General features: G+C 42.6%; 1 protein-coding gene across 1 annotated transcript; it reads left to right on the top strand.

Annotated features, from left to right (window-relative positions):
• Positions 11903-14809, top strand: LOC102171858 (pregnancy-associated glycoprotein 1-like). The gene is made up of 4 exons (XM_005701170.1): positions 11903-11955; positions 13009-13172; positions 14401-14499; positions 14598-14809. The coding sequence occupies exons 1-4, from the start codon at positions 11903-11905 to the stop codon at positions 14807-14809; spliced, it is 528 nt and encodes a 175-aa protein (XP_005701227.1).

Here is a 15162-nt window from a genome sequence, read left to right as displayed (position 1 = left end):
TATCAAACTATGGTAATATATAGCCAATTGTCTTAGTTGGCTACCTAAGTAACTTTGCTGGATTTATGATGAAATTGGGATTTTTGAACACCCTTTTCAAATGTAACTTGTTCATATACAGGGGACTTACTCTTCTGCTAAGACCTGTGGATCCAAAAGTAAACACATCCCCTCCAGGTCCAAGGAAGTCACATTCTTGGTTGAGATTTTACAGGAAACATGAGATCTTCAATCTTTTCAAAAGACCTTGATCAGGACAAACAAATACTAAAGTAGAAATAGTCATTGTGTTTCTACCCACTTCTAGAAAGTGTTGCTAAGTTCCAAACACTGGGTCTTGTAATGCTGGTGGACTAGATGGAGAAGTGAGGTGAACAGAAATAAGGAAGGTGAGACAGGTAGGTTAGAATGTGAGGTAATAAAGACAAGGTATTTAGAAGCTGAGGAATTGAGAGAGATTTGAGACCTGTGTTGAAAAAGCAGTTTTTAAAGCAAATTGGGTCATGTGGTATGTGTAATCTTCACTTCAGTCCTTAGAAGATCTCTACTGACCAGTCTGCCTCTATTTTCTGGTGCACAGTTTAGATCCATCTAGCTCTTTCTCATTGCTACTCCTTTCTTCTGGCTTCCACACTGTGCCCAGCCATTCAGCCTATTCCATTATTATTATTATTATTATTATTATTGTTCTTTAAGGCAGGCTCTGCAGGCTACATAGAAAATGATCTATTCTCTGTTTCTCTTTCAAAACTGAAAATAGTCTGTTATATAGCCATGAGCCCAGTATCTATAGGACTGCACTTTCTACACACCCATGCTCATGACAGGTGTCTTGGACATGCAAGCAGATGTGTAAGTGGGATTTCTTGGAAGACTTCTTTCAGGAGCTGATTTAGCTGAGAGATGGGACTCCTCCCTTCCCCACCTACTTCCTAATAGTTTTCTGGATTTTAGTTGTGATGGCTGGAACTCCTGCAGTTGTATTGGACAATCATGTAACCTTGGAGACAGATAGCACCTAAGCTCTGGTTTGCCCACCGCCAGCTTTGTTTCAGTGGGAAAGAAAAATCAAGTCCATCTTGATAAAGTTATAGTTGTTTTGCACTGTGCATCCAAACTTAATCTTGATATTACTATGTGTTTAATATGATATACCTTTATTATTCTGTCGGGTTTAGTGAATATACTTATATTTTACATTTCTATTTTTTTTATTTTATAAATTAATTCATCAACCATTATACCTAAATTGTATAAATGTAAAATTATGATTATAAGCATGTTTTCATTTAGATTTTCAATTTTTATACTTTTTATCCTCTTTCATAGCACATTATGAGAAATGCTGGGCTGGAAGAAGCACAAGCTAGAAACAAGGCTGCCAGGAGAAATATCAATAACCTCAGATATGCAGATGACACCACCCTTATGGTAGAAAGTGAAGAGGAACAAAAGAGTCTATTGATGAAGGTGAAAGAGGAGAGTGAAAAAGTTGGCTTAAAACTCAACATTCAGAAAACGAAGATCGTGGCATCTGGTCCCATAACTTCTTGGGAAATAGATGGGGAAACTGTGGAAACAGTGTCACACTTCATTTTTTGGGCTCCAAACTCATTGCATATGGTTGCTGCAGCCATGAAACTAAAAGACGTTTACTACTTGGAAGAAAAGTTATGACCAACCTAGATAGCATATTTAAAAGCAGAGACATTACTTTACCAGCAAAGGTCTGTATAGTCAAGGCTATGGTTTTTCCAGTGGTCATGTATGGATGTGAGAGATGGACTGTGAAGAAAGCTGAGCGCTGAAGAATTGATGCTTTTGAACTGCGGTATTGGAGAAGACTCTTGAGAGTCCCTTGGACTGCAAGGAGATCCTACCAGTCCATTCTGAAGGAGATCAGCCCTGGGATTTCTTTGGAAGGAATGATGCTAATGCTGAAACTCCAGTACTTTGGCCACCTCATGCGAAGAGTCGACTCACTGGCAAAGACTCTGATGCTGGGAGGAATTGGGGGCAGGAGGAGAAAGGGACCACAGAGGATGAGATGGCTGGATGGCATCACTGACTCGATGGACATGAGTCTGAGTGAACTCTGGGAGTTGGTGATGGACAGGGAGGCCGGGTGTGCTGCGGTCATGTGGTCACAAAGAATCGGACACGACTGAGTGATTGAAATGAACTGAACTGAACTGATCTTTTTCCATTCTTGTTTTCTCCATATTTGTACAGCCTGGGCCATGTCCTCTCTTATAACCTTATCCATATCCATATCTACAGGCCAAAACAGACTGAGAGCTGTCTGGAGAGAACCAAAGAAGAATGAATTACAAAGACATGATTGAAGGGTTGTGGCCATTGTTACTCATTATGCGTGTTCTGAAATAGGATCACATTTCCCTGCCCTTCTGTGTGCCCACCACCCCCAGGTTTGCCATGACCATGGAAGATACTTTGGCCAGTGGAATTTGAGTAGAGGTGATATCTCACTTCCAAATGGAAGTATTACTTTCTGTCTTACTCTCTGGAATGGAGATATAATGACAGAAGCTGGAGTAGCCATGTTAGACTAGCAGTAAGTAGCACAGGTGGAAGATGTGACAAGAAAGAAGTGGGCCTTCATCTCTGTGGTGAGACCTGCACTAACATATTATGACAGAGAACTGAAATTCAGTTCAGTTCAGTTCAGTCATTCAGTCGTGTCTGACTCTTTTCGACCCCATGAATCGCAGCACACCAGGCCTCCCTGTCCATCACCAAATCCCAGAGTTCACTCAGACTCACATCCATCGAGTCAGTGATGCCATCCAGTCATCTCATCCTCTGTCATCCCCTTCTTCTCCTGCCCCCAATCCCTCCCAGCTTCAGAGTCTTTTCCAGTGAGTCAACTCTTCTCATGAGGTGGCCAAAGTACTGGAGTTTCAGCATTAGCATCATTTCTTCCAAAGAAATCCCAGGGCTGATCCCCTTCAGAATGGAGTGGTTGCAGTCCAAGGGACTCTCGAGAGTCTTCTCCAACACCACAGTTCAAAAGCATCAATTCTTTGGCACTCAGCTGTCTTCACAGTCCAACTCTCACATCCATACATGACCACTGGAAAAAACATAGCCTTGACTAGACGGACTTTTGTTGGCAAAGTAATGTCTCTGTTTTTCAATATGCTATCTAGATTGAAATTATATTATATTGAAGACAATGTTATTAAGGTTTGATTACAGTCATTGAGCTTTAACCTAACACTTAATAAAATAACTGATCTTTGTGTTAGCCTTGTCTTGACATTAGGGTCTGAATGAGACAATATCTATGATGTATACTTCCAAGTGAGTCAAGTGACAGCCCTGCCCTCTAGAAGCTGTGCTCCAGTGTGGGATTCAGAAACTGAAGCAAGAAAAATGCCACATGTCAGGAGAGCTTCAAGATCCTGTAGGAACCCTTGGTAGGGGAACTTCAATCAGTCCTGGTCTCAGGAGGCTGCTTGAAGCAGGGACAACCCTCTCTCAGTCTCCTCATAAATAGGCCATGGTGCCAAGTTTCATGTAAAAGTGATTTATTTCAAATTCCTTTCAGAGTGTTTTCCCTTTTGATCTAGTGCTTAAGATATGCATTTAAGACATGGTTTGGGAAGACTGCAAATGCCCCAGGGCAACTAAGCTGGTGGGCCACAACTACTGACCTTGAGTGCCCCAGAGCCTGTTATCTACATTAAGAGAAGCACAGGGTTGAAAAGCCCGTGCTCTGCCATTACAGAGTAGTCCCTGCTCGCTGAAAATAGAGAAGTCCTGAGCAGCAATGAAGACCTGCTGCTGCTGCTAAGTCACTTCAGTTGCGTCTGACTCTGTACGACCCCATAGATGGCAACCCACCTGGCCCCCCCATCCCTGGGATTCTCCTGGCAAGAACAATGGAGTGGGTTGCCATTTCCTTCTCCAATGAATGAAAGTGAAAAGTGGAAGTGAAGTCGCTCAGTCGTGTTTGACCCTTAGCGACCCCATGGACTGCAGCCTTCCAGGCTCCTCCATTCATGGGATTTTCCAAGCAAGAGTACTGTAGTGGGGTGCCATTGCCTTCTCCACAATGAAGACCTAGTGCTACCAAACTTAAAAAAAGAAAAAAGAATTCTCCTAGAGAAACCAGTGAGGTCCTAGGGGAAGAAGGACATGAAAAAGGATGAAACCAGTCTGGGTCTGATTTCATGCAAGTCATGGAGAGGGAACATACAGCCTGTTTTCACAGGGAAATTGGGATATAAGTTGTGCCTCAAAAGTTCCCCAACCCAAGGCTAGGTAGCTGGGATTTCACTCTCCCACTAGCGCTTCCCTCTCATCCTTCAACTAACACCTAGCTGGTGTCTCCAAGCCCTTGTATTAGATCCTCCAAAGACTAATCAAAAGTGGCACTAGAAGCAAAAGACACAAAAGCTCAGGAAAATGCAACCTCAGATAATGTCTAGATTTCTGCACCCAGCCTGCCTTCTCCAGCATCATATTTGAAATCCTGTGAGTCTAAAGAACTCCATGAGTCTCTACATGTCAGCATTTTTTAACAAAAAAACTGAGGTTTTAATTTATATAGGAGTGTAGTTGATTTACAGCATTGTATTAATAATAGTTTTATGGGAAATGAATACCATCATATATACACATGTATCCATTGTTTCTTAGATTCTTTTCCCATACAGGATATTACAGACTATTGAGCAGAATTCTTGTACTGTACAGTAGGTCCTTGGTGATTATCTATTAAATAAAATAGTATACATATAGTATACATACATTAATCTCAAACCTCTCCCACCTTTCCACTTTGTTAACTATAATTATTGTTTTGATGGAGGGAAGGGCCTAGGAACTTTTTGGATGAGGGTCTGTACCATGAGAGTGCAGTGGCCAGAGAAAGCAAGCCTGAGAGAGACTCATTTGAGATGATACTAAGTGTTGAGAAGGACCTGGCCATGCAAAAAGCTGGGAGAAAAACATTGTAGATGTGAGAAATAGCCCCTGCTAAGGACCAACGTAACCAAGCTTAATAAATGGCTACCCTTCCACTGCCAGCCTTCCTTCCATGCTTGGAACTTGGCCTACAGGTCAACCACCATAACCTCATCCCATGCTTCAGTTGTGAGTTATAAGCAATGAGCCATGTCATGCCCCCACAAGAAGGGAGAAACTGGGGCTATCACGAGGCTGAATATGCTATGAACTCAGGGACATATCCACAAACTGGTTATCACCAGGAGCATCAGGTGCCAGGGGCAACACCAATGACTCTGACTATCTCCATGTACTTGTTCTCAGGAGTAGAAACGCCAAGGAACTGATAGAGCAAAGAAACAAGTAATGACTCTTGTTTCATCTTGCCCCATGTGATTCCCATGGCCCCTTGACCACACTACTGTCTGTCCAAAAACTCTTTCCTCTATTCCTTCTTCAAAGGCGGCTTATGAATAACAGCACCACCTAACTGTGAAGCCTGGTTGCTGGAAGTCAACCCAGAGTCAGCTGGGACCCAGTGATGTCCAGCCTTGTGCTGTGTTTCTATCCCTTTTCTCCAACCAGATTCATAAAACAAAGTCCTGAAAAAACATAAGTGTGATTGTAACCTTCCAAAGTCCTTTGAAGCTCCAAGGTCTACTTTGAGCATCAAAGAGGTAACACATCCGTTTCATCCAGGCTAGTCTTACACCCCAGCCTCGCTCAGCCAGGGGTTCCCTCAGGAAATATATGGCACTTATCTAAGTTACCAGAAGGCTAAGAAAGGAATGTTTCTCACTTGAATGCAGGTGGATGTTATCCAGTCACCCAAGGTCTGTGTTGTGTGAATGAGAAGTGGGAGCTCTTTGGATTTAGAGTTGGGAGTGAGTCAGTCACCACCTGCAGGACTACTTCCTTGGGTCACTACAGCTGGGCCTCCCCCACTGTGCCTGGAACCCAGAAGAAACAGCCCTGAATTTTGCTTTCCTGCTGGTACAAGAAGGCAGGTCTGCAGATAAAATCAGAATGAGACTTGAGGGGCAAAGGGAAAGGAACTTCCACTCTGGTGCTTGCAGACATCTGAGAGCTACCCAGCAGTGGATGCAATCGAGCTTTCTTTCATCTTTCCCTTCCTTGAAGTCTCCTAGCCTGGGAACCAGAGTTCCTTGGTCCCAAGTCTTCATTAACTTACCTGCAGCCCAAGGTGAGTCATACACCTCAGGGTTCAATTTCCCATCTCTTAGATGAGAGAGACTAGACTTGCTCCAGAACACTTGTTCCAGACTGAAGCTCAGTGCCAATCAGTGGACAAGTGGATCAAAGGTGGGTGCTGCTGACTATGCTGAGGCTGCCTCTGGTGGGCAGGGGGCTGTAACTATCTGGTGATGTTCATGGGTCCTGAGTTCAGGACTGGGAGTGGTAGACCAGTTGGCACACAGCTGCTGGGACACTGAGGACCTTAGAGGCCTTTCCCACTGGAACTTACCATGATTTTGGGTTCTGTGGGATGAGATCAGGTGTTTATAAATCAGAAGTTACCAATGGGGAAGCTTGTAGATTCCTCAGCAGAAACCCAAATTAGGATAACTAATCATCTCTCCTTAAAAAAAAAAAAAAAAAAAAAAAAAAACCCTCTGGGAACACGATATGCCAGGACTCTTAGACAAATGCTGTAGTATTTTAAATACTATTTAAAGTAGGTCCTCTTTTGGATGACCTGCCATTTGCTCTCTGGCTTGGGATGATACCCACAGTTAGAGTGGAATCAAAGGGCTCCTGGGGGAGGATGTCCCTCTCCCCATAACTCATTAACAATGAGTACAGCTCTATCCCCTCCACATCTGGAGCAGAAATTAAATCAGGAAGGACACAACCTCCAAGTTTAACAGGAAGACTCAGGTAGGTCTGACTCTCAGGTAGGCACTATTCTTTTCCCAGTATTTCTTCCTTCCTTCCTGGGTCCTGTGCAGCTGCCCACCTCCTGGTTATTGGGTTGTGAATTCCTCCTCCCTTCTCCTGCAAATATCCATGCAGTCTCACTTGTGGCTTCCTCTCTACCCAGGCCCTATCCCTCTCCTTCAGATGGCAATAAAGAAGGGAAAACCAAGGAAGGGTTGCCCAGATCATTCTTTCTAAAAAATGTCGGCATTCCGTCTCCTTCCAGACCTTGTCTTGAATGATCAAGATCTTCAACTAGATGCCCCAGTAGCTTAACAGGGGAGTAGAGATGCAGATAGTGTTGGAGGTAAGGTTTTCAGGTATGGGGGGGATGGTTTTCAGATGACAAGAGAAGAGTTGGAGTAAGGAGCATGTGGTCCTCCAACCACTCACTCATCGGGGACCTGCCTAAATCTGTCATCTTGGGCCCCTCAGGATATCACTAAGACAGAAACTTCATTCTATAAACTTCTTATTACAAAACGATTTCAAACATAACAAATATAAGAAAGAAGAAAGTCATGAACCTTATATTTCATCATTCAGCATCAGTAACTACAAAACTACCCTGTTAGTCCCACAGGTTGTCATAAACCAGAGACTATACAATATCAATGTTTTGGACAATTGAGTTCCTGGTGAAGATATTCTTGACTTACATCAGGTCTTTCTCTTCTTGCTATGTTCTCATTTGTGGTGGGGGAATGGAAGAAGGAAGAGGGAGAATGAGAGAGAAAAAGAAGGAGAGGGTAATCCCATCTAGAGGGACACCATCAAAACCCCATGTCAACTTGCATACCTCCCAAAGGCTCTACTTCCTAATATCATCATATTGGGAGTCAAGGGTGGACACAATTCAATCCATAGCAGCTATGCACATCTATTTTTAAATCAAGACAGACCCTCATTTCATTCACTGTTTTACTCCCTATTCATTTTTCCTGAAGTATTTTAAGGAAAAGATGAACATTTCAAAAAATATATATAATGAGTATTTGGGGTAAAATGATAGGATGTGAAAAAAAAATGCTCATTTGTTCCCAATAAAAATAACATCTAATATCCAGTCCATGTACAAATTCCCCTGATTCTCAAAAAGCAGTTCACAGTTTATTGAAAGAATGTTGTCATATGTTGCACTTGGTTGTTCTCCTTTGAGACTAAATAACTGTTTCTCTCCCAATTTTAATGTCATTTATTTGTTCAGAAACTGGGCAGAAGCAGGGTGGTTTTTCTTACACAATGTCCCACTATTGGGTTTAGAGCAGGAGTCCACAATACCAGCACAGTCGTCAGGACCAGTACCAGTCCTTGGTCTATTTGGAACCAGACCTCCACAGAAGGAGCTGATCTGCAGGCCACTGAGTGAGGCTTCATCTGTATTATAGCTGCTCCCCTACACACTCTCATCACCCCAAGAAGGGACATTCTAGCTTGTTCTCCTGGAACTGTTTGTAGTTACATAACATATGATAATAGAAACAAAAATAGCATAAATACTGATGATTATTTTCCTTTCTCATTGCTTGGAATGGTGAGTTGGTGCCCCAGGAATCTATCACAGTGACAAATTAGATGTTGCCTATTACCATTTGGACACACTAGGCCACTTACAATTAAATTTTAGAAAACTAAGATCATGGATCCAGCCCCATCCTTCATGGCAAATAGAAGGGGAAAAGGTGGAAGCAGTGACAGATTTCTTCATCTCAGTCTCTAAAACCACTGTGGATGCTGCCTGCAGCCATGAAATCAGAGGACGTTTGCTTCTTGGCAGGAAAGCTATGAGAAACATAAACAGTGTGTTGAGAAGCAGAAACATCATTCTGCCCAAAAAACTGGTAGATATTTGGGCTTTTCATTTGGATTCCTCAACTTTCTGTCCAGTCCCCATTGGTCTTTGAAGCCCCTTAGCTTTCTGGTCTTTCACAACTCCCAAGATTATTTTGTGCATTTCTTTACCCAGTCCTGAAATCAGCCATCTCTTTAAGAATCCATGCATCATCTGATGGGAAACGTATTTAGAAGCTACATGATAGACCTCAGAATAGTCACTGTTATCAAGCTGTCATTGCTAGTAGGCTCTACACTGGTTAGAGTAGGAAGTACACATTTTCCTTAAAAAAATAAAATAAGAATGAATATAATTTTCTGTTACAAACTTGCTTTCAGTTCCAGATTAAGACAGCAGGGTTTTAACTAAACTTCTTTATGGTATGTGTGAACCTCTTTTTCTAGCCACTGAAAGGATTACTTCAGAACATTAGTTTTAAGAATTGTCTTGCTTTTACCTGTTAACATGCATATGATTCTGTCACAATAACAGAAGTTATGAGAAACAGTAAGTTGCTGAATATAGTTTCAGATTTCTTTCCTGTTTTTCTTTTGATTTTCTTTGGTTTTGTTTTGGATGGACAGTATTTTTGTTTTTCCTTAGAAGATATTCCACTCTGAATGTAGTCATAATTCTGAATTTTAAAGCCACTTAAGTAATATGTTGTTATGGGCAGCTAGTCACCAGCTTGATGTAATTAGATTTATCAGTCTCTTTGTTCTCAATTTGTTCAGTTCAGTTCAGTCCTTTCAGTCGTGTCCATCTCTTTGCAATGCCATGGACTGCAGCATGCCAAGCTTCCCTATCCATCACCAACTCCCGGAGCTTACTCAAGCTCATGTCCATCGACTTGGTGATGCCATCGGACCATCTCATCCTATCTTCCCTTTCTCTTCCTGCCTTCAATCTTTCCTAATATCAGGGTCTTTCACAATGAGCCAGTCCTTCCCATCAGGTGGGCAAATAGCTGGAGCTTCAGCTTCAGCATCAGTCCTTCCAGGAAATATTCAGGACTGATTATTTTTTAGGATGGACAGGTTTGATCTACTTGCAGTCCAAGGGACTCTCAAGAGTCTTCTCCAACACCATAGTTTAAAGGGCATATATGTGTGTCATTTGTCAGTGATGTCATATTCCCCCTGTTCGGATTTAACCACCATGCTACTGCTAGTCTCTTCAGTTGTGTCCAACTCTGTGCGACCCCATAGACAGCAGCCCACCAAGCTCACTGTTCCTGAGATTCTTCAGGCAAGAACACTGGAGTGGGTTGCCATTTCCTTCTCCAATCCATCAAAGTGAAAACTGAAAGTGAAGTCTCTCAGTCATGCCCAACTCTTAGCGACCCCATGGATTGCAGCCTACCAGGCTCTTCCATCCATGGGATTTTCCAAGCAAGAGTACTGAAGTGGGGTGCCATTAAACAACATGCAAACATGAGGATTAAGTCACAGTTCTCCATCTAAACACACCTAGCAACAGGAGAGTTTCCTGTTGTATTCAAGGGACAGGCATGGATATATCTTATGCAGGAATAGGCCCTGGGAGTCATGAATGAGTCATTAAACACTATTGTCTTTACTTTGGCTGCCATAGTTGTTTTGTCTTCTTTAATTGTGAAGACATTTCAATTTTTTTTTTCTTTTGTATGTTTGGTTTGGCAGACAAAATTTTTCATGACATATACCCTAGGGGAAATTATATCAGAAATATATCCATTTATCTTCAGCAGAAAATGTAGAAAGTTAAAAGAAAACACCACAGAGAGAAATCCACTCACAGAGACTTCCAAAGGGATGGAGAGATAAGTGATAGTGATACAGAGATGCAGATGTAGACATATACACACTGAAGCAGAGAGGGAACAAAGAGGTCATGCTAAATAAAAGGTAGAAAAGTGTTATTCCACAGGACCACACCTACATCTGCATTGACTGTGCACTGAATAATTGCAAAGCGTTAAACTTTGTTGGCTTGTATGCCCCTGATGTTCTTTCTTTATAAATAGAAAGGAAACACAGATGTTGAATATGCATTCAGTGTCTTTTTAAATCAACAAACATGAATCAAATTCCTCTCTGTCCCCACTGCACTCGCAACTCTAGGTGAGAAATAAAAACCTGCAGAGACTGAAGGCTGATTCCAGCACATCGCTGTGGAGATTTCATTCCCATTGTTTTTTTGGAAAAAAAAAATGGTTGCTAACATTAAAATCAGTAGATTGTACATAAATATCCAAACTTCCGATTCGCTTGAAAACATGGCCAACTGGCTTGCTTTCCAGCATGGGTGAAGTGGAGGAAAGGCTGCTCCCAGTGGCAAAGTCTGTGCAGCCCATGGTTCAACATGGCCACCTAGTCCTAGTATCATATCTCCTTACTCTGGGGGCCATGACTTTGTGAGAACTAGACTGCTAGCACTCTTAAGATAAAGACTACTTTTGTCTTCATCAACTTTGACTTTGAAACCTTTAACTCAGAGCCTAGCACACAGTTCTTCCTTGTACATTTGTTGGATGCTATAAAATATCTTGTGGATGCACATGACATTTCTTCCCATACTGAAAAAAAATAGATATGAAGTACTGCTCTGCCCTAAATCTTTGACGTAGACTGGCAATATAACTGTCCCTGATTTCTGCCATTAGACCCACTACCTAAAGCCAATTGCGTGTCCCTAGGCTGTCCCTGAAGTCTTCACTTTGCCATTTGACAACTTATCCTCCTAGCAATCTCCTCTCCAATGAAAACTGTAATGCATATCTCATGAAGTGGCTAGGAAGATGACATGAATTGACGAATGTCGAGCATGGCCCTTAGTATCCATTTTTATGATGTTCTTAACAGTTTTTTTCTCCAAGTAGGCAAGGTTCTCCATCTTCTTAGGTGTCCATGCAGATCAGTTTGATTTTCCAGTCAAACTTCAAGGAAGAGGTTACAGTTCAATGCTCTGTATTCTGAGAAGCTTCAAAGTCCACTCACCAAGGACACTGATGAAGATAAAGGTTTTATCGAGAGCTTTGTGTTTTTTTTTCAGACCTGTTATTGGCCTAAAGGGCTAAAGTAGGGCATGCCAGAGCATATATAACTAGGGGCTCCTGGTCACCACTACATACTAAGAACCTGAACTTCCCTGAGTCCTTGCAACCAGGAAAGAAACATGAAGTGGCTTGTCCTCCTTGGGCCAGTGGCCTCCTCAGATTGGAGAGTCATGTATGAATTGAGACTGTAAGCCACATCATCTTCCTTTCTGTGATTTTTCTTTCCATCTGATTATCCTTCTACTCATCAGGTTTAGAACAGAATGGAATAGTTCCCTGACAATCTTAAAGTTCAACCCTTTCCTGCTAAGTACTTACTCTATAGGAAATGTGGGACCCAAGGTTCTTGGTGTAGATTTGCATATTTACACAACTCTGGGGTCCAATCAGGTCATGACCTATTGAAATTGGAATGCTTTGCAATTGTTCAGTGCACAGTCAATGCAGATGTAGGTTTGGTCCTGTGGAATAGCACTTTTCTACCTTTTATTTAGCATGACCTCTTTGTTCCCTCTCTGCTTCAGTGTGTATATGTCTATGTCTGCATTCTATATCACTATCACTTATCTCTCCATCCCTTTGGAAGTCTCTGTGAGTGGATTTCTCTCTGTGGTGTTTTCTTTTAACTTTCTACATTTCCTGAACTTGTTCCCTATCTCCTGGATTCTTCTTTCAACTATCTCTTCTCTTTCAACTTGGAGAAAGATTGGGAGAGCTACTTATACACTGTTTTATATCTGACAAGCAGTGTGATCACAGCCAATTCACAAGCCTCTTGCATTTCAAATTCCTCCCTTGTAAAAGAGGATAGGAATCCCCCTCTACCTCCTTCCCTGAGCTTCTATGACAAGGATACAGTGGGATGGCAACAGCAGTGCCAATGGCTGTCATTGTTGAGACTTCCTATTTATCAGGTACCTTATATCCATCACTTCACTTATCCCCAAGATATTCTATTTGGAGGGTTTGAATCGTTACATTCCACCATTTTATCGAAGGGGAGAATGAGACCGCACATGGTCCTATGGCTTACCCAATATTACAGAACAGAATCTTTATTCAAACCTACATCTTTGCCATGGAATATGCATAAAATTCTTATAATAAGGTGACTCATAAAAATGATTAGAAAATACACAGTGCCATTGCAATGACAGTTATAGCTTAACACTGACAGCTAATTGTAGGATATTCTTTGTTTTCTTTGTCAAATGTTCGGTGAAAGAATACCTTTAAGGAAAGTGAAGACCATGAGAAATACATTAAGTGAAAAAAACATTATGGACAATTTCCTCAAGGAACACACTTACAGACTGTCTCAGATTTCTCGTGGCTCTAATAAAACTATTCACCCCCTGAGGAACATCATGGATGTGAGTGTTTTGGGAGGTGCTCCAAGCGCCCCCTGGTGCTCTAGCCTAGCACTGGGGCTCTTCTGGAGATATCATGTGAGGTGTTGGGGCTGGGGTACCTGCAAGAGGCAGAAACACTGGGCGACTGTGGCCCCAGACAGAGGAGAAGACACTATCATTCTCAACTCTTGGTCTTGGTGGCTGGGCCCAAAAATTACCAGGTGGCAGGTAAACATCCATTTCTGTGTCAAAGATGTGTCATTAGTTTGAGGGAGATTGTTTCTTCTGAGCAGAAGGCAATGACAACCCACTTCTGTTCTCTTGCCAAGGATGGAGAGGCATGGTAGGCTGCAGTCCATGGGGTCACTAAGAATCAGACATGACTGAGCAACTTCATTTTCACTTTTCGCTTTCGTGAATTGGAGAAGGAAATTGCAACCCACTCAAGTGTTCTTGCCTGGAGAATCTCTGGGACGGTGGAGCCTGGTGGGCTGCAGTCTATGGGGTTGCACAGAATCGGACACTACTGAAGTGAATTAGCAGCAGCAGTTCCTTCTGAACTAAGGGAGTCATCTAGTTACAGATGAAGAGTGAACCATCTCTGATCAGAAGGTAGAACCGACTGCAAAACAATTGTGAATAACCAGGTAGAGGAATTCAGTTTCCACAGATGCAAGAACCACAGCAGTAAAAAGTTAATGAACCTGTATTTCATGTAAGGCCATCAGAGTCTAACACAGTGGTTACTGCTTTTAGATTAGAAAAAGGGCTTATTTTGTTTTCAAGAATGAGCATGCGACCCTGAGAGATAGGCAAAGAGTAAACACATGTCGCATGAAAGGGTCACATGTTTGTTGTTGATTGGATGTGGTCAGAATTTAGAGGGAGTGGTTGGGGTTGATCTAGAAGGACCTCCTGGAGAAAAGGGTGCTAAGGCTGTGTTTGAAGAGACTTCAGAGTTTCTCAAATGAAGGCACCAGGACTTCTCTGGGTGTCCAATGGTCCTAGAGGTCCAGTGGTTATGCCTCTGTGCTTCCAGTGCAAGAAGTACCACTTCAACACCTGGTCATAGAATCAATATCCTGCATACAATGTAGCATATAAAAAAAATATCAAAAACAAGTGCCTCTGTGATCAATTCTGTGAGTTTCACAGTGGTTGGAAAGTGATCTCAAGAGATATATAGCACCCAGAGGGAGACACCAGTGTGTGATTCGAGGGTAGACAGTTCTGCACTAACCCACACTCCCTCCTTCTCCCTGTAGATGCTGTTGGAACACCCCCTCAGGATTTCCAGGTTATCTTTGACACAGGCTCATCTGACTTGTGGGTGCCCTCCCTCTTTTGCCCCAGTCCAGCTTTTTGTGAGTACAGACACCCCGTACCCGGACCATCCTTCACTTGCCCTTTCACCTTGTTTCCACCCTTGGCACCTGATGACACTCATGTCTTGAGTCTGCAGCTACACAAGTTAGGTTCAGACATTACAAGTCTTCTACCTTCCGACCTACCCAAGAGACCTTCACGATCGCCTATGGATCTGGGAGCATGAAGGCATTTCTTGTTTATGACACTATTCGGGTAACATGTAAAGAGAATATGAGTCAGGACTGGCTGCGGAGTGATACCTGCTTGCAAAACAGATGCAGGACCATCTGGCAGGACCCTTCCTAGCCTGACTCCCATAGACATTGGCCATCCTACTCACAGGATCCTCTGCATGGGGAGGCAGTGCCCATGGTGACACATGAGCAAATGGATGAGCTAACCCAGAGAGTGGCTTGAGGTGCGGACTTGCAGCTCCTCTGGCCATGAGCAGTTCAAGGTTCATTTTGCTGTTAGCGAGAAGAGGGGGGAAAAGCATCCACGTTTATATTCACAGACTGTTCCTTGCATTTCAGATAATAATTGGTTTAATCCTGCAACAACGGCACACAACAGGTGGTCTGATTAGGTCATGAGACATATGAGGAAACTGAGGAGCAGACAGCAAGGGCCTTGCTGAAGGCACACATGTAGAGAGCAGA

Source organism: Capra hircus, chromosome 29 (genome assembly GCF_001704415.2).
Source record: "Capra hircus breed San Clemente chromosome 29, ASM170441v1, whole genome shotgun sequence".
NCBI classification, from domain to species: Eukaryota; Metazoa; Chordata; class Mammalia; order Artiodactyla; family Bovidae; genus Capra; species Capra hircus.
The sequence above is the reverse complement of the archived record's forward strand: the minus strand, read 5'-3'. Positions and strand labels throughout refer to the sequence as shown.